Source organism: Fringilla coelebs (assembly GCF_963513975.1).
Source record: "Fringilla coelebs genome assembly, chromosome: 2".
NCBI lineage: Eukaryota > Metazoa > Chordata > Aves > Passeriformes > Fringillidae > Fringilla > Fringilla coelebs.
In genome coordinates, this window is record NC_140029.1 from 31,171,521 (window position 1) to 31,193,101 (window position 21,581).

The 21,581-nt window shown below is 41.9% G+C and overlaps 1 protein-coding gene across 1 annotated transcript in view; it reads left to right on the forward strand.

The window, feature by feature from the left end:
- AFF3 (ALF transcription elongation factor 3) overlaps nucleotides 1-21,581 on the forward strand; it is a gene marked incomplete at both ends in the record, with an annotated part of 315,685 nt that overhangs the window by 131,870 nt on the left and 162,234 nt on the right. Inside the window, one exon of the mRNA XM_084226662.1 lies at nucleotides 16,102-16,146. Within this exon, the coding sequence (XP_084082788.1) occupies nucleotides 16,102-16,146 (45 nt within the window). The remainder of the gene's footprint in view (nucleotides 1-16,101; nucleotides 16,147-21,581) is intronic.

Consider the following 21,581-nt stretch of genomic DNA (forward strand, 5'->3'; position numbering starts at 1 on the left):
TCCCTATGATTATTTAAAAATCATTTTTATTGTCCTTTGTGCTGTGTCCTCTTCTGGGAATTTTAATTCAGAGTTTGACACCTACTTATTAACTTCCATGAAGTATGGAGTACAAAGGCTTATACTATATAAATGATTCTAACCATCCATGTTTATATTGCCTGGAGCTGTATACAAATTAGCTGAGTTTGGATTCATTTCTCTTAGAAATGGAAAAAAAAATTGGAGTTGTGTAACCTTTACCACCTCAGCAAAGTAAATGTGAGTTGAGCATGGCTGACCTGGACTTTCCAGGATATGGCAGTGAGTCAAAAGAACAAAGAGGAGAATAATGCCGTGAATTAGGAATCTCTGTGAGTTGAGAACACTTTATTTCATGTCTTCTTCTTCCTCATCTGGAAGGATGAGGGTGAAATAGGAATGCTAATGTTTGAAACTTCAAGCCCATCCACTCCTTAATCAGTAAATAATTACTTGCTGTCTTTTCTTCCGTGCTTATACATGCCTATACTCTAGAGTCAAAGGTATGCAAATACCAGAAAACAGACTATCTCTGGAAAAATGTCAAAATATTTTGGTAAATTATACACTATTATAATAATTGTATTTTTATGGTTTGTCTCAGAAGACGCACTGCTTTTGTATCAAATATTACATTTTAGCCCCTTAATGAGCGCAAACCATCCTTTCACCTACATTCTCTTCACTCTCCCTGTAGCAGATCTGCTCAGCAGCAGTGATATCCAGCCTTAGGAGTGGAACAAGTCAAAGATCTTGTTTGCCTTGCTGGGGGAGTGCACTTGTTACTCGGTTAACTTTTTGTGAGAGCATGTAAAATAAGATGACACACAGATTTGTTTGGTCGTTATGACAGGATGTAGGAATGTTTGATCTTGTTTTCCTTCCCCTTTCCAAAGCCATCCTCTATGCCTTTCAAGAAGTCTAGCTGAAACTAAAGCAAGTATCAGTGTGCAAGAAAAAGTATTTTCTTATATCTAATTTTACAGCATTTCATATTGATTTTTGAGGTAGTGCTACTCATCTGGAGCATTAGATCCCAAATTTAGCTATGATTTTTATTTCTGAAGAAATTGCTCGTCAATTTCTCCTCCAATATATTCCATGGATTTTCCCTGATGCATATTTTGTGGGCAAATAAATTATGGGAACATTTTGTAACACCATGTGCAAGTGTTACATGACTCTGTGCAGGTAATGGGTGAGCAGACAAAAACATTTGGCTACTTTTCATCCCCAAATGTGGTAGAGGTGTTTCTGGGTGTCAGTGGCAGACTGTTGTTTGTACAGTTCCTATGGAGTTCTTGCAAACCTCTTCCCCTTGGCTGGACCCAGCTGCTCTGGTGGAAGCCCTGGGAATACTGCTCCAGCACACAGTGTGCCTTGGCTCCCCTCTTGTGAAGGACTGAGCACAAGAAGGCTTGATGTCTGCAGGCTTGATTTTGAAAAGCTGAGATCTTGTGGATAGACCTTATGTTTGTTTTCAGAATACCCACTGTAGATTTTTGAGAGTGTGTGTGCATGTGTGTGTATTAGAGTTCGTTAGGACCTCTCTTGTTTTACTTGGTACTGTAATTTTCAGAGGGAGTTCCATCCTGCCTACCTAAAATGGTTCCAACCCTTTATGCTGCACACTGTATTCTTTGTTATCCTTCCTAAAAATATCTAGTGTTGCCCTATAGAACTGTAGCTGTCTTGTATTTAAAATTATACATACCAATACATATCCAGATTGTGAAGTGCTATACAAGCTTTCATAGTAATGTGCTTGCATACCAAATGCAGATTATTTCAGACTAGTTTCAATCAAGACATCTGTTTAACATTTTTGTTGGTGACATGGATTGAGTGTACCCTCAGCAAGTTTGCTGACAGCACCAAGCTGTGTGCTGGCAGCAGTGTGCTGGAGGGAAGGGATACCATCCAAAAGGACCTTAACAGGCTTGAGAGGTGGCCCTGTGCACACTTGGCTCAGGGCAGTCCCAAGCACAACTACAGGTGGAGGGAGGAATGGATTGATAGCAGCCCTAAGGAGAAGGACTTGGGGATGCTGGCTGGCAAGAAGTTCAGTGTGACCCAGCAATGTGAGCTTGCAGCCCAGAAAGCCAGCTGTGTCCTGGGCTGCATCCAAAGCAGTGTGGCCAGCAGGGCAAGGGAGGGGATTCTGCTCCTCTGCTCCACCCTGCTGAGACCCCACCTGGAACCCTGCATCCAGCTCTGGGGTCCCAGCACAGGAAGCACACAGGCCTGTTGGAGCAAGTCCAGAGGAACAGAGAGATGGCAGTGATTCTGTGATTTGATCTTTTCCTTCTGAACAAATAGCAGGATATACCACTTTCAAAAGTTGCATCTTTTGTGTTGGTAGCTTTGATTGAGCTCTGAACCCGAGTGAGACACAATGGTTGGCTTTGGGTAGGTTCGCACAGCAGTCTCTGCCATGGTTAGTCCTTGTAGAGGCTGAGAGGTCTGATGCACAGGTGGACACAGAAGAAGAGCTTCTGTCTGTGCTGTAGAGATCCATCTACCATTTATGCAAATTGCCAAAATCAGTGCTAGTTTATTTTAATATGCTAGACAGTAAACTGTAGCGATTCAGCAGCTGCTATGCAAGCAGGAACCTCTGAGACAGTGTTGGTAGAGAGAGATAAGAATGGAAATGTAAGCTTGGCTTCTGTCTCATTTTTGCTCTTATTTTCTTCTTTAGCTTAGAGGTACAGTTATTCTGGGTAGCAAATGAACCAATATCACACCTTTTCAAAGGCAGCGGTTTGATTTTGCAATTATTTTCTAGGAATGAGCAATCCCATTGTATCTTGAATTTAAATTTAGGTGCTGTCAACAAGGCATCTGGGGCAAGTGAGTGGGGGGTAACAGAGCCTGAGACCCATGTGGGTGATCTGTGCAGACAGGCTGCTGTATCTAAACAGTCCCCATGGATAAAGTGATGCAGGTAGTCAGCCCATAACTGTTGACTCTTTTTCCAACTGCAGGTGTTTAAAATCCCCTTGTGTTTCTAGCATAAATGTATATAAAATTTATACTAGGCAGGAGCTGCTCTTAAGTGGGGATTTTCCCAGTAACCCCCCTAAGGCAGAGATAACAGTGACCAGCTGGTTCTTGACTGTCAGGTCTGTGCCTTCCCCTGCACAGAAACAGTTAAAAGTCTTTGCCTGCCACCCTTGTTAGAGTATCTTGTTTCATAGTTGTAGTTTTCCAGCAGAAGAAGCAGCATGAAAAAGAGAGGGTTTTGCCGAGAACATTTTATTCTGTTCCTCACAAAATACCTGTTGCTGTAAATGGGGCTGGACAATCTGTGTTTTGGAGTGGCTTCCCCATCTTCTACCTGCCCAAAAATATCACTGGGCTACAAGGGACTTGGAGTGGCATCTGCACACAAAACATTCTGGAAGTGCTGCTGGAAGTTATGGCCAGGGAGAGGGAAACCAAAAGCTTAAGGAAGCCTTTAAAATATATGTAGCCTCTTGCATTTTCATTTTTCTCTGGTGTTATTGCCTGATGTGCTTATGTGACAATATGGGCACACAAATAAAAATCAGGTCTCAAGTGTAGTTTTGCCTTTTCCTCCTCTCCAACAAGAACCAGGACCTGAAACTCCAAACCCTTCATCAAATAGTTAATTCTCAGGAGAATGAGCCCCTCATCATTCCCTTCATAAACAAACAAATAAATAAAAGATGCAAGGATCTGATCTGTTTAATACGCACTCTCTAATAAAAAAACCAGAGTGCAGACTAAACATAGTAATCTGATGATTACAAATTATTCAATCCTATAAACAAAGCATGACAATTGATGACAATGTGGTATCATCTATCATAAATGCAGAGCATCCTCTCTCATCCATAACAAATAATTTGGAGTATTTCAAACCCATAACAAATATATTTAATGTAGTTCACTGTAAAACAATGCGTGTTTCTCTGTTTCTAATGCTATATTCAAAAGCCAGCCAAGAGCTTTTTGTGTTTTATTCATTATATTCATTTATGCTGCCAATTCTACTTACTATTCTAGTATTCTGATTTGAAAAATCAAAATTTAATGTATTTCAAGCAACACTTAATGCATGTGTGTCTTCAAATTATAAAAGATGGTTTATAAAGTAAATGATGAGACCATAATATAATTCCTGGATTTCAGATAGATTTTTATCGTGCTAGTTAAAGTATTGATCACAACCCTTACGTTCTATTGGTAGCTTTTTATGTGAGGCAAATCAGCTGCCATTGTTACCAAAGCTGAAAATCTCCCTGAGTAACCCATGATAGGTTTATTACATAGGAAGCTTTGATCCTCAGGAGTCGACTAAGATATTCAAAGTTCTTATAAAGGTGTCTTAGAGACTGTGATACAAATTCAGATGTCTGCTGTCAAACGACTCCTATTCAACAAACCCCTATGAGCCACCTTTGAAAGTGAAGCAGCAAGATGACACCATTCATAGCCGGGCTTTTGGAGAGATCTTTGTGCTCCCCTGCCTTTCCGTACCTGACAACTCGTTCCAGGCCCTATCAAAGTTGCATAACAGAATTTGTAAAAAGCTACACAGAAGGGTTTAATGTGTTGAGAACAAATAACTTCTTTGTTGATATCCACTGCCAGATCAAAGTGACTGAGGGTAATAGGCCCAGGACTGCATTACCTTCAGTTACACTGGGGAACAAAAGAATAAAATAAAACAGCAAAGGGCGGCAGAGAACGATAAAAAAGGGAAAATACTAACAAGTTTAAAGGATTCAACGCCCTGAAACATGAATAAAAGCCACAGAAATAAATTCATCAAGATCACATAACAAAAGGGAAGCATGTGGCTTCTCAGCTGAAAGGCTTTCCAACTGCACTCCTGTTTTCTGTATGTGTTGTTATAATTCAGGGTGCCACAACACCTGCCATTTTCAACAGGGACAGAGAGCTGGCTCTGCTGCTCAGAAATGCAGATTTGTTGTACTTGACCTAGATGGAAATGTCTGTAAGCAGTATTAGGGATTTTCTCTCCATTTAGCTTCCATTTAAAATGAAATGGGGCTACACTGAACATTTCTTTCTCCAGAGACCAAATAACCTGTTTTTAAATGGAAGATTGTTGGGAAAAAAAAATCCTAAAGGCTTCTTTGAAGCTTTCCAGTGAAAGTTTTGGAAATCAACCCAAACCAAACCTAAGGGCAACATAAGCTTTCTGTGAAAACTCACAAACCCCTTTAAGACATGGTGGTCCATTAGCCGTGTGGAAGAGCTCAATGCCAGCAGGTGGGAAATGTGTGCTCACTGGAAGAACAAGCATGCTTTTCCAGACAGAAAATCTGGGGAAGCTGAGATCAGTTTTTCTTTCTGCTTTCTCTCTGTATTTCACCGTTACTTGTAACACTGACAGCAAAAAGAAAATCAGAAAGCATTGTGACATTCATATGCAATATCCCTTTTAAAAGTGGATACCTTGAGAGATTATGAAAAGGGAAAGCCAAAAGAAAAAGAACTAGGATCATTTAAAGCAAACCTTTTGTCCTCCAAGACTGAAGGACCAGTGTGGCTTCCATCAAAAAACATTAACAAGTACAATACAACTACTTGGGAACTACCTGCAACTCTCCCCCAAACCTGGGACATCATTTACTCTCCTGCTTCTGGTCTTTGTGATTGCCCAAAAGGTAGGGTGCTCTCCTGGAGCCCACAGGAAAGCAGGGACTAATGCTGGGAAGCTGCCACTCTCTGGATGGATGGTTTTACAGGTGTGGAGATATCATCACTCTGGAGGTAAGGGAGCATGGGACAGTGCCTGGCTCCTGCCTAGCTCCCAAAGAAGAGGACTGATATGGGCTTGCAGTGAATCAGTGGTAAAAGTTTTTTTTCAGTGGGATTTAGGAAAGAGGGGGCAGGAAAAAATAAGGAAGGTTTTTCTCTATTCTGCAACATTATAGATGTGCTGAATTTATTTGTCCCCATATTAAGGCTTTTGTTGATCAGATTTGACACTAGTTTGGTTAGTTTGGGCATTTCTGGGAAACTTTTAGAGTTTTTTTGTGTGGCATGTACATACATACATGCTTATGTATGTATACCTTGGTATATATATTTATGCCTTGATAGTATCATGGTGTCATGTACATTCCTAACTGGAAGGAACTTACATCTGTGAGCTCTAAGACATCCAGCTCTGACATTTTAGTTGAAATTTTATGTGTCCTATTAACTGAAATCCATTTAGAAAGTACTGGTTTCAGTAGGTTTGCAGTGAATGTGTTCCCATCGGTCTGTCAGTGACCACAGTATGCCTGGATTTTTCTTTTGACTTTCAGGAATGCTGAAAGCACAATAAAACTCTGACAAGGTTTTCACTGTAGCTTGAAGAATTGTGCTATTTATCAGCCTCCGTGTGGGTTTTAAGAGAATCCACCTGAGCTGACCAGAGGCATCAATGGATTGATTTAAAGATGCAGATGCACACAATTGTTTTTCTTCATGGATAATGCTTTGGGTTTCCAATAGCAAATTATAACCCTCTTGGGTAAATAGATGTCCATAACTGCCGTGACCAGAATATGGTTTTTGTGTTCTTAGCAATGAGACTGAGCTATCGTTGTCAAAACCACGTGAGGCTCTCTTCCTTACACATAAAAGATTCTTCTCAAACTCATTTCAGATCCATCTATTCTGTGAAGCAGTTGTATTCTGTGCAAGTCAGGGAAAGCAGTGCAATGTAAGTGTTCTAAATCACTGGAAAGGCAAGGCAAGGCACAGCAAGGCAGTGTCACCTACGCCCAGGCAAGGTAGCAATAGAGTCTAGCTCTGGTTTTGCAGATGGGTTATTTGATTCTGCTGTCTTTATCACCAGATGCTCACTGCTCAGACTGGCTCAGTCAAGGGTTCTTGATGCTTGTTGCCCTCACAGTAGCAGTTACAGTGAAAGGTTGAGGTTTCTTTTCCTGGGGAGGAGACACTGTCCAAGCCAAAACTGTCAGATGGTGGAGACATCCTTAGACTAGCAAAAGCCATTAGCAGAAAGCCTCTGGTCTCCAAATCATGGGGCTTATTTGCTTGTTGAGTTTAGATCAGTCTCAGTCTCTCTAAAACTGAGAAGGCTGCTTTCAGCATTAGGGATTAGTGAGAGGTTGTTTCTCCCCAGGAAAGTTTTTTCATCTCTGTGTGTTGTAGGAAATAATCCAGTGTTACCTTCTGGAGCTACAGGCTGCTGCTCAGTGTTTTGGGCTTCTGGCTGCTGCTTGAAGATCCTGTAATCAGGATCCTGTAATCCTCTTTTAGCCCTCTGTGAAAGCCTTCGGTCTTAATCTTTGAAGGAGGTATTGGGTAGAGTGACATCCCTATTACCCCATCATGACAGAAAACACCCTTGTGTCCTTTGTCCTGTCCTCAGCTTTGTGAACAGGATGGTCATTCAGATTTTTGGTAGCATTTCAGTGTTAGTATCTTTCCTTTGGACTTTGTAGAGGTGTTGTTTGGAACATGAATTTTATTAATATTGAATTTCTTGGGCAAGGTTCTGTTTTTTTGTTATTGCCTCCACCACTACCCAAAAGGTAGATTTTTTTCCCCAATGTATCCTAAATGGATGTAAATAGGCTTTAAGGAACACCTGGTAGATGTTACTCTTTCCATCAGCACTCATGTAAAGGGGCATTCTTCCATAGGGGGGCCTTTTGTGGGAAAGATTTCTCCAGAGCTCTGTTCTGTAAAACCTTCAACCTGTAAGAGATTTAACCCTTTCTATGCAACAGTTTATAATCACATAACCTTTAGCTCAGTGGGAACGAATACCAATTATCATTTATAAACAGTTCCTCTCATTATGCGCCTATTTATGGCATCTTTTATAGCCTGCTAATTACAAGCACACAAAACAGAAATGTTTGGAGTTAAATAATGTAAACAGGGATGTAATTGATTTTCATGTTGAATAGTTTTTATTGATTTATCGTTAATTAACACTTTTAAAGGATCTCTTGGCAAAGTAATCCATTTAATTTATTCAGTGTTATACTAGCTGATGCTAAATTCATGTTAAAATTCAGGAAAATATCAGCAGTTCCATAATACCTGTTTTTCCAACTGTTGCCTTTATGCAGATGTTGCATATTCTCCCCAAACAAGCGCAGACAATATATTAAATGCAATCAATCAGGCTCAGTCCAGGTCCCAGCCAACAAATGTCCACATCACTAAAAACACCACATTCCAGTTGACACTAATTGGCCATCTGTGCAGCAAGGAGGACAGGTATGTGACAGGGAGAAGGGCTGCTCTCCATCGGTCGCAGGGCAGGGTCCTTGGGTGTGCTGTTGAAGGACTGCGTGGGCTGAGGGAAGAAGCTCATGACTCGACTAAAAAGCCTTTCATGCTGCAAAGCCGAAAGACTCTGGTGTCTGTAATGGAAACTTTCTGATAAATACACCACTGGGTCAAGCAGCAGTCACTTGACATGTTTTGGGCATGCGTATAGTACTGCAGAAAATGTAGCATGCTGAAGACTTTTCTGGAGGTCCCCAATGGCTTTTTCCAGTTTTTTCCATGGGAAGCAGGGTCTGTGGAGTCCATTCTGGGAGGTTTTGACAGCATTTTCACGTGTGTTAGGTACCTTCCTCTCCTGCTGACTTTCCTGAAAGCACAGGTGACTTACTAGCACCTCCCCAGGATCAAGCATCTAGCAAGGAGTAAAATTGCAAGGTGCAATCTTCATTATCACCAGCCCATTATATTTTTCAAATGGGTAGTAAGAGAGTGTAATCACAACAGGCCCTGTTTTTTCATTAGTGAAGAAAAACATTAATATACTGTGACATGGTATTGATTTGATGCAATCAATCTTTCCTAATAACAATAAAACCTTTATATTTTATTAATAGAACAATGCAGTTCGTCTCCATTACGGCTCCACTTTATTGTTCTGGGTCACGGTGTAATTCTGGCATGTTTGGAATTTTATTTTTATTAATATAATATAAAAGCCTGTAAAATCACTCTGCTGATCTGTCAGTAGGTTTCATTTGAGGCTCCCAAGCATCTTTTACTAGATGAAATGTTACCGGTGCAGCTCCAGTCATTGATTGTTCAATGACCCTTAGGGGTGGAGAGAGTGGGGAGGGTTAAGAAGAATTCTTGGCCTTTAATTGTCTTGATTTTATTTGTGGTGTGGACACCGAGACTTGGACTCAGACCATGTCATCAGTTTGAAGACTTCTCAACACATGGCCAGACCCAGCCCTTCCAAATACCCTCCCAACTGGGCTGTAGGAGTCTGAACTCTGCTGAAGCTCCCAGCAGCCATCCAGATGGCAGCCCTTCAGCATCATTTCACTTTCTGCTCCTGGCTTTTCAACATTTACTGCAGGCCAGGCACTGCATGGACAGGAGATGATGTCTCAAGCTCTGGGACAGGCCATGGGCACATACTAGAGGAGTTATGCTCTAACATCATTTCCTTGCTCTTTTAAAAAGAATAGAATATGGTGAATGGCTTTACTTACACATCCACAGTACATCCACCTTCACCTAGACTCATATCTGCTATAAGACCAGCACAGACTAAGGCCTGTGATACTCTAGGTTATGGCTCTGTGAACTCCCCTCCAGTCTTTCTTCTGGAGGGTCTTGCTCTCCAAAAGCTGCTGTTCTGCCTCAGTTCTGGGAGAGCTGCTGAGCACACTGCTCTGAGTGTCATTCATCAAGAGCAAAATGGGCTCTTGCTTCTCTTTCCTAGCGTGCATGGCAAGTCTGTTGGATCATTTGGCATTTCTCTCTCTCTCCAGATATTTTTGATTCATCTCCTTTAATTAGCCAGAACATATTCCTGGTCCTGGTACAAGACTAGGGCATCATGATATTCCAGTTGCAGCGAGGCCCCCAATTAGTACAGATACTTTCATTAAAGCAAAGCTAGATGACTTTCATCACTTGATCTTTTTTTTTCCCTTGAAATAAAATCTTTCTAAAAGCTACTCCTCTTCCCTTTTGAACCAAGAACAGTGCTGCAAGATCCCTTAGTAGGAAAAATAATCCCCATAAAAGTATGATGGGTCCATTTCAAAAGAGATGGGTTTATTAAAGGTAACAGTTTATTAACAGTGACTGTGAAATAGATGGATTTAATGACTTTAATTAGTGCAACGCTTTCTGACACAGACCTTGAGGAGAATTTACCTCCTCTTTCCCATCTCCCTCCTGCACTTTTCTGTGTCTAAAGAAGTGTCAGCAATTCCTCATAGTAAAAGTGAAACAGCTCCTACTCACAGCAATGCCAAGCACAGGAGAAAACTCCTGTACCAGCAGACCGTGGCCACTGGCACTCCAATTAGTGGTAAGGCATAGCATGAGTGCAAAGAAAAGCTTTCAAATATCAAGAACAGAAAATCAAGTTTTCTGAGCTGTCTCTTTATATCTATTTCCTTGGTGTAACCTTACACAGCTCAGCCCTGCTTTTCTGCATCCTCAGGGAGAGATTAGGAGTCTTCTTCACAGAAGGCACAAGCATTATTAATGCCACCCAGTGAAATGAGGGTGACTACAGTATGCCATGGCTCCCTGAAGTCTATCCCTCCAAAGGTAAAAGGAAACATTGCTGGTAGGTCTCGTGTCACCCATCATGATCAAAATGCCATCATTGTTAGAGAGGGTAAAAGAAAAAAGATAAATACGATTTTTAATTCTGTCCTGATTTTTCCTGCTCAGTCCTTTTTCTATGGCATGTCCCAGATTATCAGAACTGAAAATGTCTGCATCCATGTTGATTTTGAGCAAACCCATTTTCATTCTTTTATGAAGAAAATGTTTTCTTAAAGTAATAAAATTCCAAAATTTGGAGAGAAACATTTGATATTTTGGTTTAATGCCTTCTTGATTTAGGCCATATATTATTCTATGATTACAGATTATATTTCTTAATATTTGTCATTGAAGTATTTTGACCTGATCAAATTTTGATTTCTCAACTGAATTCAAGAATGGTTCATAAAATTTCATTTTTAAAGTAATGATGTGACACAATTGCATTTTGAATGGAAGCATAGCCAAAGGGATAAAATCGACAAGAAGGTAGCCTGCCCCCAGGTCCCCATTCAGAATGAAAGCATTACAAAAAGGGGGTATTTCCTGAGGGGCAAAAAGGTCAGTTTTTAACTAGGTTGAGGTCTAATCTTTTTACCAGGCCATCTTTCCTGAGGTTCAAAGTCCTTCCTTTTCTCCTCAAGAGCTCTGTGGGTTCAGCACAGCCACTCCATAAAGAGCATTTTGGAGGACGTAGCACATGTAAGGAAGGCAGTAACAACTTAAGCCCTGTATGTCCAAAAACCCTTCCTGGACATCTGCAAATGACATTTCCCCAAAATTCCTTTCCACAGCCTAGCTAAATTTCAACAGAACCCCCAGAAATCACATCTCTGATCTCAGGCACAAAACCCTGTTAAACTCCAGCAAATTCAACAACTTGAATGTGTTAAGATCTCTTTAGAGAAATGATTGAAGGGAGACTTTGAGAGTAATGGCTCTCCTGAACCCAACAGGCAGAAGCCATGCTTATGGATAAGTAAAAAGATAAGGAGTTTACTTCTTTATAGTGGATATTCCTTTCTAGCAAATGGATTGCATAGAAATGTTGTATATATGCATGTGCATGTGTGTGCCTGGCAAAGAAGCATTTCTAATATGCTTTCAGACCAAGGTCCATCAAGGTGGGATTCACCCCCCCATTTTCCTATTTTGTTTCATTGTGGATTTTGGTTTTTGCCTGCCAGCATTCAGTGCCTGAAGCTTCCCTTCATGCCCCAGGGGAAACCCTGCAGGCCCAAGGTGAGCAGTGCTGTGCTGTGCCTGAGCAGCGTGGGGCAGACGTGGGGTGGGCGCTGTCACACTGCTGCAGGTGACACGACCAGTCTGGCTCCCACTGAGGGGAAGAGGATGAGTTATGTCCCTCAGGCTTCCGGAGATCATCCTCACTCCTAATTGATACCGGAGATAAAAATCCAATAGCTTCTGGACACTTTGTAAAAACACCTAGCACAGTCCAAATAACGACAGCACCAAAAGCTTGCATCATAAAAATCTCTTGGGCTAAAATGGAAATAGATGCTTGCAGAAGATGTTTCTTTCTTTCCTCAGCATAAAGATTTAAAGGAGGGAGAAGTATCACAAGATAAGCAATTCATTTCAGAGAGGTTTCTTTATATATCTCCATGTGAACGCTCTTGGTAAGGGAAGAAAAAATAATGCTCTGAAACAAAATTTGTAGAGAGGTAGCTTTTTTTTTGAAATGACATCCCGTTTCCCAAGAATTCTATGTAGCCTTTAGTCAGTCTTGTTTCTTACAGTTCTCTGTGCTTTGCATGGTAATTAGCTGCTCGTGTTATCAGCCGCACGACGCTCCCGGCTATTTCTCGATTCTCGAGCAGGCGCTGCCGTACCCTGGGCGGCAGCTCCTCGCATCCCCGGCAGCCCGCACGGCAGCCGCCCCCGGGAGCGGGGCCGGGCGCTCCGCAGGCTCTGCTCACCGAGGGACAATGGGCACGGCATCCGAGCGGGAGGAGTGTCACTGTAGGACACGAAACAACACAAGCGCACACGCTGCTGCTTTCAAGGAGAAGAAAAGGGAAGTTTATTTTTTGACTCTAACATTTACAGTTTTCTAAAAGCGACGGTGGATTGGAGGGTGAAAGTGCCACCTCTCCAATGACACCGGACAAACCAACAGTCCGTCAAATTTCTCCTCTTCCATAAAAGGATCCAAAACAATGAGTTATTTACAGAAAGTGTGTGAGAAAGAAATGTCAACATCAGAAAGCTTAAAAAATCTTTAAAAATCGAAAGAACAGAAGAGGCTGAGCCCACTTTCCCTGACAGGTCCCCAAGACTTGCTGGTATTTCACTGATGGTCCACTGGAAGTTCAGTGAGGCAAGTTTGTTATGACAGATTGCAAAACAGAGAGGAAGACAAACGAGAAGGGTTCGTCAGTGTCAGAACAAACACAGGGGAGCAGCTCCTCAGCTTGGCTTGCATCAGCAGCCTCAAAACCTTTAGTTGGTTTTAATTTTAATTCTAAAAAATAATGATTAACACGTTGATTGCAGGAATGTCCTGTGGCTGTTGGGAGGGTGGAGGGGGCTCTTTGCAGAGCCCCCCAGCAGTGCCGACACCAGCCGTACGCAGGGGCCGCGCCACGCAGCCGCCACCAACGCTATAGTGGAAGTCCACCCAAGCAAATAGCATGTCAAGGGCTCCCTGAAGCTAATGCTATCCCTTCTTTTAATTTACATTTCAAGAAACATTTGCCAGCTTTCGTTGCTGTTTTTTTGTTTGGTTTTTTTTCAAGTTAAATTCAGTTTGCCAGACTCCATGGCAGCGTGTGTTCCTCTCTAACGTCAGTAGAGGTGTAATGGATGGTCTAGAAAGTTTGATATCCACAGGAATGTTAGATGTTCGTAAATACTCAAAGCAAAAAAAATCCAAATTTACATTTGGCACTCAAAAGAGGAAAAGCAAAGAGGAAAATGTAGAAATTTGAGGGGGTTTTCCCCAAATATTATATCAGTTTTACATATCTTGTCTTTGGTTTTGTGTTTCCAGCCTATTTTTCACCCTTTGAAATGATGCATGATGATATTGAGAGGAAGATGCGAAAAGTCTTTTACTTCCTGCCCAGAGAGATGATGGGCTAAAAAGAAAAGCTAGTTTTAGTTCTGGGGTAACAGAAAGCAAAATTTCTTGCTGATGACTACTTGCAGACTTTTTTCACTACCCTTCTAGGGGAGTTATTTAATTTTGTAACAGACGCTTGTTCCTTATCCTAGTCTGAAATAGCCTGCTGCCAAATTCACATTCAGTATTTTTATCCTCACAGAGAAAGAGAGATCATCATTTTATCATATGTTCAATGTGCTCTATACAGCATAAGATCATATGGTCATCTCATCCCTTCTGTAAGATGGCAATAGACTAGAACAGACAACTTAAGGATGGCAGTGAATTGGTTGCTCTCTAAACAAGGCACTCATGATGAGGGCTTTGCATTCTCCACTGTTAGTGGGTTAAGAAGTGAACAAACTGGGGCTTGGGAAAGGAAAGGGAAAAAATAGATGGAAACCCACAGAGATGAGAGAAATAGCAATTATCTAATATTAATTTTTAAATTATTAAATATACAGAGATTGTTGTGTCTCTCCATCTTGCTAGGTTCACTGGCAACATGAACACTTGCACTCCTGCTCCTGTGACAGGAATATCACAAATGGTGCTGTGCAGCTCCTCAGGGGCAGGTCTGAGGTCAGAACACAGCTATCTGCTCAGGGCAGCAGCTTCTCTTCCACATCCATATATCAGATATGAGTAATTCCTCAAAGTCTGACTTCACCACATGTTTAGTACCTTTGCATTTGAAATCAGTGGTGTAATTTGTAATGAACTGTAAAGCTGATGGACTGTGTTTCACCTAGAAGAGTTGATGTGATTCATTTGTTTGTCAAGGGCCATATCACCAAAAATTTAGCAGGAGTGCAGGCAATAAAGCACTTATGACTTTCTATGAATTGGCATGAAACAACAGCCACAAAAAATTAGAAAACATAAGTTGTTCTTTTGCATATGCATGGCTGCTGTTCTCCTGACCTTGGTTACAGCTGGTGGAAGCTGCTTTAAGCAGTTGAAGATCCAGGCGTCCTCAGTCCCTCAGCTCAGACTGGGGAGTGGTGGTAAAAGTGTCCAGGACTTGCACAAATTGGTCAGTGCAATCATTTAGCTTTCCTAGGCAGAGGTATCCATTTTTGAAAATGCCTTGTGATTTTTTGGGTGCACAAATACAGATGTGGTAGAGAAGTCTGATTTCCAGATGAGAAGAGCTCAGCAGTTTGGAAAAACGAATTGCTTTGATATATCTCCAGGTGCACACCTGAAAATTCAGAGCATCCAGGGATTTTTTGAAAACAAGAGAAGACCAAGCTCACCTTTCTGCTGTCTCTTTGGGTACAGTAACTACCAGATAGATTTTTTTTCTATCCCCCTTTGCCACATGGGAAGATCTCAAGCCCCAGTCCCCTGCTTCCTGAGTTAGTTCTGTTCTGCAAAAAGAAGAAAGCCTTTTTTGGGGAATTATCAGGGAGTGTGGTGTGGAGAAGGAAATCCCAGACAGCTTGCTGGATGCAGCAGCCACCTGTATCTTGTGGAGAGTCGTAGGAGATGGGCACTCCCTCGGCATCAGCACCTCCGTCCAAGTGTGCCCTCTCTTCCCAGGTGTGCTGGGCAGTGCAAGCAGACTGGTACTGGGCAGGGGGCAGGCAGGAGAGAGGGGGGTGTGTGTCTCATGCTGCCTCGTCCTTGCTGGCAGAAGTTTGGGTCCCAGTGAACACCTGGGCTGAGCGCGCAGGTGAGGCACCATCTGGATGGTCCCTGCGGGGGATAGCTGCCCTGCCAAATCTCTGATTTCCCTCTGCAGAGCAGCTCTGGAGTGAGCCAGACTGCTTGGGAGAGTCAAATTCTTCTGTGCCCTCAGTCCCACAATGCAGGGGTGGCCTTAGAGTCGGCATTTTAGGAAATGACAGCTCCTCAGGACTGCTGTGCCCATGCTCAGTATTGCTGCCTCTGTTGCAGTCTCTGCAGCTCTCCCCTCGGCATCACATCTGCCCTACACATCCTCAGGCTTTGCACAGACAGTGTCACTGCAGAGCTCTGCTGCACAAAGGATGTGGAGAGAGGTTATTTACTTAATAGAAATAAATGCACATTGGATCCATGTACATGCAGTAACTTCTTTGCTTCTGCTTACTCACACACAGTAGAGCCCAAACTGCAAGAACAGCACCCAAAAGTGGTGTGAAAAAAAGTCCGTTGAATTTATAGAAATATGTGGCAATCATATGTAAACACTGTAAATGTTGCATATTCCTGTGGTGCTGATAGGGAATAATTTGGGAATTTTAAGCAGTGCAACTTTTCAGATGCTGGAAAGACTTGGTCTCATTTTGAATCTGTAATAGAGGTCGGAATATATTTCATGTGACAACCATGTCCTCAGACCTATTTGTCATTTCTTTTTAAAACATAAACAAACTGTCTTCTCATTTTGTTTACAGGACAGTGGAACAGGAGATAACAGCTGCATTGAAGAAATACTGCGGGTAGGAATCCTAAAGAAATCTTTTTTCCCAGTCCAATTTTGTTTGCTCTGAAAAGACAAGAGAATAACAAGAATATTGCAATTACTGCTGTTAAAATTTTCCTCCTTTAGATTGTCATCTTTCTATGGAAAAAGTAGGCAAAATTATTTCTTCATGAAAAATAATTGAAAAATCTGTGAGAACAACCTTTCAAAGCCTGTGGATTTCACTGCTACTTTATGCCTGTACAGCTGACCTTCATGCATGGAGAAGCAGATAATGGGATAAATTATAAACTGAAATGTACAATGATGTTTCAGGTTTACAAACCATGCAAAGTGCATGTTTCCATTAATCATGACTGTCAAAAATCTTAATTTTGAAGGGAGGTCTAGGAAGGTCATTTTCCACCTGGATTTAATTATGTAATGTCATTATTTTCATTATGTCCATTACATAATGACAATGTGCAAAATCTGTAGTTATTTCCATATTTCATTATTATTTCTTTTATCTTTGTAATTTCTAGTTTATTTTCATGGAGCAAATTATAACACATCCAGACAGATCTTGGCTTGAATTAACTTGGATATTGATTATTTTCTGTGGCAGTAATATTTATAAACAGTGAAAATTTTCTGTAATATTTTAACTTGTGGTTATTTTGGTTCTTTTTCAAAAATGATAAATCGATAATTCACAATGCTTAAAAATCTGATGTTATAGTGACTGAAACACAAAGCAAGGTAGATGGAATGTATGTGCTTCTACCTCTTGGATATTCCACCACCCAAATATTTCTGATGATTTATAAACTACAGGGTTATAAATATTTGGTTTGGAGGTTAGCACTGCATCAAGCCTGTTGTTTTTAAAGGCATTTCTCCATTCTCCCTCAATATGTTAAATGCAGCTTTTAATTCTTAAACTGGACGAAGAGTTTATGGAAGGGTGATGATGATGTATTGCTTATGACTTCACTGGCAGGGTTTTTGCTTAGCTAACATTTACAAAGTAGGCTTTGTTAGGACTTAGGTGCATATTCAACAAGTCTAAGCCACAGTCCCGGCTGGTTTGTTACAAATTAGTGGCAGATATCATGAATTCATGATGTGATGTCACACTTAGATTCCCATTTTCATTTTAAAGCAAGGCTTTTAAAATGAACAGTCAGAGGAACGGACTCCTCCTTTAGTTTTGGTAGTTTGGCTCGTGCCATTAAGCAAAAATGTAGAAGAGGCACAATTCCTTCCACACAGAGGAAGATGGGTAAGAGACGCCATGTGAGAAGGAAAATGCGCTGTATGACTAAAGATGGTAAGGTGCATCTCCAAAACAATGAACACAGCTGCTGCTCTCTCTTTTTTTTCCTTTGGAATGTTCCTCAAGAAATGTTTTTGTCAAGCTTCATGATGGGTAACCTCACTAATCTAATCTGCCCATCTTCCATGTCTGCAAACCTGGGCATCACTTTCTATTCTGACCTGCCCTTGTGTCTCTGTGTCTAAGACTACAAGTAAATCTTCCAGGCTGTTACTCTATAGTCTTTCTGTCTGAAGCTCTTTATTCTCAAGGGTGTAAGTCTTTGGTCCAAAATTCTCATTACACACTTTGCTGCTGCATCCTTTCCTAGTTTTTGACAAATTCAGTGTTACCCACCTCCATTCATGCTGCTGCACAGATCATTTTCCTAGCTTGACATCTTGCCCAGAGACATCTGTCTTCACATCTCACCACTGTCATCTCCTTCTCTATCACATCAAGTACAGCTATTTATCTCTGATTTTAAGGTCTCCAGTCCATGCTAACATATTAAATCCCACTTTTAGCTTAGCTGGTGGTGTCAAAATATTGCTAAATTTTACATCAATTAATTTCTCCAATGCTTCCCATCACATCTGGGAAGAGCCTTGAAAACTTTCCCAATCAGCTCTGTAGCTACCTCCCAATCTTAAGGGTCTCTTTTTTGCCCAAGGATGGTGGAAAACCAGTGATGAGGTTGGGGCTCTACCACTGTTTCTCATGCTTGAACATTTTTGTCCCAACTGTTTCTTGTAGTACTCTGTCAGGTCAGATATATCCATCTGCTCTCTTTTGTACTGAGAAGTGGATTTTCTGTGTCAAGGAACTGCTGTGTATTACAAAAGCAGTGCTTAGGTACTCTCGTAATACAAATCCAGATCTTCAGTTCTTGTTGTTACTGGTAATTACTAAAAACAGCAACAGTAATAATGTGCCTTTGCTGCTCACTTTGTAATTTACTGGCATCTAGACATTTCCATCCCTCTCCATTCCCCCTTTTTGTCCTGAAGAGCCATGAAGTTGTAACACGGATTTTCCACTTTTCTGAAACAGACTGTTTATAAGAAATGCCATTTCCATGGTTTTGTTGGAGGTGCTATTCACATCATAAAGCCAAAGTTTAGCTTCTTTTCAAACAGAATATATGAAGTTGCTATACAGGTGCCCAAAGACAGACAATGAAAAGCCACAGCAGCTGAAGTACTTTGTTCCCCTCAGAAAAGATGGCTGGCCCGCTGGAATGTGTTATTATGGGAAGGGCCACTCCTAATGTATGGAGCATCAGCAAAAGGAAGAAGATGCTTAAAATTCATCCTTTTTAGGAATGTTTCACCCTGTTTAGGCTGTCTCTTGCACAACATAAAGCAGGAAACATCCCCTCTTTCTAGGTGATGTGTTCCCTGCACAAGTCCGGCTGTGGCTTTTCCATGGAACAGATACTTGGCATGTCCATGTTCCCACAGTCAAGAGTGAGGGCAGTAGTAAGTGTGCCCCAGGTCTGCTGCATCTGCTTCCCTGTGTTCCCTTCCCCCAGCAGGTGAGAAGAGGCAGGTTTGTGCATGGACCTTGTCACCCTCTGGTTCCAGCATGTGGCCATGGCCAGAACTAACATCTGGACCTGGGCTGCAAATCAGTTTAGGCGTAGCTTTAAAATCACCAAATCTGATGCTGCGCATTCTGTGACAAGGTTTTATGGTTTTTTGCTGGCTGCTGCAACACAGGTTGCCACAGCTGAAGTCTGGCCTTTTTTGATGTTGTTTTACAAAATGTATCTAAGCTCTGTAGACTTTGTAAACTGACAGATCCTTCTGCACAAAACTGCAGCTCCCAGAGAATGCCCCCGAGTACTGAAGCACAGAACCTCTTCCAGTTCTGAAGGAGGTTGATTAACAAGACAGTAACCCTGTCGAGATTGGAGCTGTTGTAAGGCCTCCTGTAGAGTTTATAATCACTGCAGGAATCCTGAACCTCATCTAACCCCATGCACTAATTTATAGCAGCTTCTTCAAAGTGTGCTGACTTCTCTGTCCAGCTGCAGGCACACACTTTGAGGACAGAGGAACTTCTAAGAGAGCCTTCAATGTAAATAACTCCAGTATGATTAAGTTAAAGATGTAATGTTGAAACATGAGAGAAAAACCTCATTTCTTGCTAGTAGATTTAAAAGGCAATTCCTTGTAAGCTTTGCATTGTTCATGGAGGACATGATAGAAAACTTTGAAGTGGAAAACAAACGTTAAGACTACACAAATACCCTTTGTTCCACCATGCATGGAGCAGTTGTTATGTGAGCTCCCGAGACATTGCCAAAGCCAACCTACTCACTTCCTTGCTAAAACACAGGCTGGCTAAGCAAGATTACTTCAATTCTGGGGTCCCCAGCACAGGAAGAACATCAACCTGTTGGAGCAAGTCCAGAGGAGGCCACCAAGTTGATGAGAGGGAAGGAGCACCTCTCCTCTCCTGTGAGTAAAGGCTGAGACAACTGGAATTGTTCGGCCGGGAAAAGAGATGGCTCAGAGGGGACCTAATTACAGCCTTCCAGTATCTAAAGGAAGCCCACAAGAAAGAGGGAGAAAGACTTTCCACAAGAGCATGTAGTGACAGGACAAGGAGGAGTGGATTCAAATTAAAAGAGATTAGGTTTAGATCAGATTCTAGGAAGAAATTCTTTACTCTGAGAGTTGGGAGGCACTGGAACAGGTTGCCCAGAGAAGCTGTGGATGCCCCATCCCTGGAGGTGCTTGAGGCCAGACTGAATGGGGCCCTGAGCAACCTGGTCTCACAGAAGATGTCCCTGCCCTTGGCAGGAGGGTTGGAACTAAAAGATCTGAAGGGCCCCTTCTGACCCAAACCAATGAGTCTGTGATTCTATGATAGTAATTTTGGCTGATTTCTATTTGACTTTATTAGTGTGTGGAACTGTGTGTTTTGTTAGGACTGGTGGGGTTTAAAGTAAACATTTATTTTACTGTAGTACCTTCAAAACCTGGGAGCAACAAGAGTCCTGCCTCTCCACTAAGTTAACTGTTGCAGTCAATATAGGAGGCACTCTGAGAATATTTGCTGTGGAGTTAAGTAAGGGAGTGTGTTGAGTGCAGGCAGTTCTTGATTTGTAAGGTAAGTGGAGATTGATCTGGCTATTCTCACAGTCTTTGCTGTGATTTCCTAGAGCTGTGGTGGCTTTGTTGGAAGGAAACCCACAGGCAAGCTGAGCTTTTGATTATTGAAGAGGTTCCTTGTGAATTCCCTGGACTTTTTTGTTGACATGAGCGGTGTCATTGAACTGGGTAGAGAGAGGCATAGTTCGAGTGTTTGGCCTGCAAACAGTGTTTGGCTGCAGAATGAGAAGACAGCAGGAAGCTGGAGGAGCAACAGGAATGCAGAGAAAGGGCTGGAGAAAACCCAAGCACAGCCAGCTAACACAGAAAAAGCCATGTCCTTTGAAATGGCATGGAGCAGTGGGGAGGCAGGCTGGGGTCTGCAGTGGAGGACAGATAATGGAGATAGAAAAAGCCATCGGGAGGCAGTGAAAGGACACGGACTCCAGCTGTGAACATCCGCCCCAGTGAAGGACAGCTCTCCTTGGTGCCATGAACCTCCTGTGCAGGGAGGGATAAGCACCCACAGATGGCCTTGAAATAGGTTGTGACTCCTCATGGCCACAGGACATCCACTTATGAAAATGACATTTTAAGTGTGATGGCTTTGATAAGTGATTTACTTGACTCTCTCTACCCTGTGAGTCTAATCAGAGTGTGTAAAGCACTGCACTTCTTATTTGAGCAACATTAAAAAAAGAATGTAAACAGAATCTAATTCTGTATTTTTCCCTTCCCCACTTGGGATCCCTGGCTCATTAGCAGTCTTGCTAATTCTTTAGCAGGAAGCATTAAGGATTGACCCATCAAATATTCAGGGCCTTTTTTCAAACCTCAACAGCTATATGCGCCATGAGATCAGCTGCTCTCCATCAGCTGATTGAATTAAAACAAGAGCAGAGGTAAATTAGAAACTGTCTGCACAAGACAAATCCTTGAAAACATGAAATTCTACCAAACACACTGTCACTGTGAATAAGCATCACAGTCAGTGGAGCACGTGTCAATACTTAGAGGGGAGAAAAATCAGTTTCTTAGAGGTAGGTTGTTAGT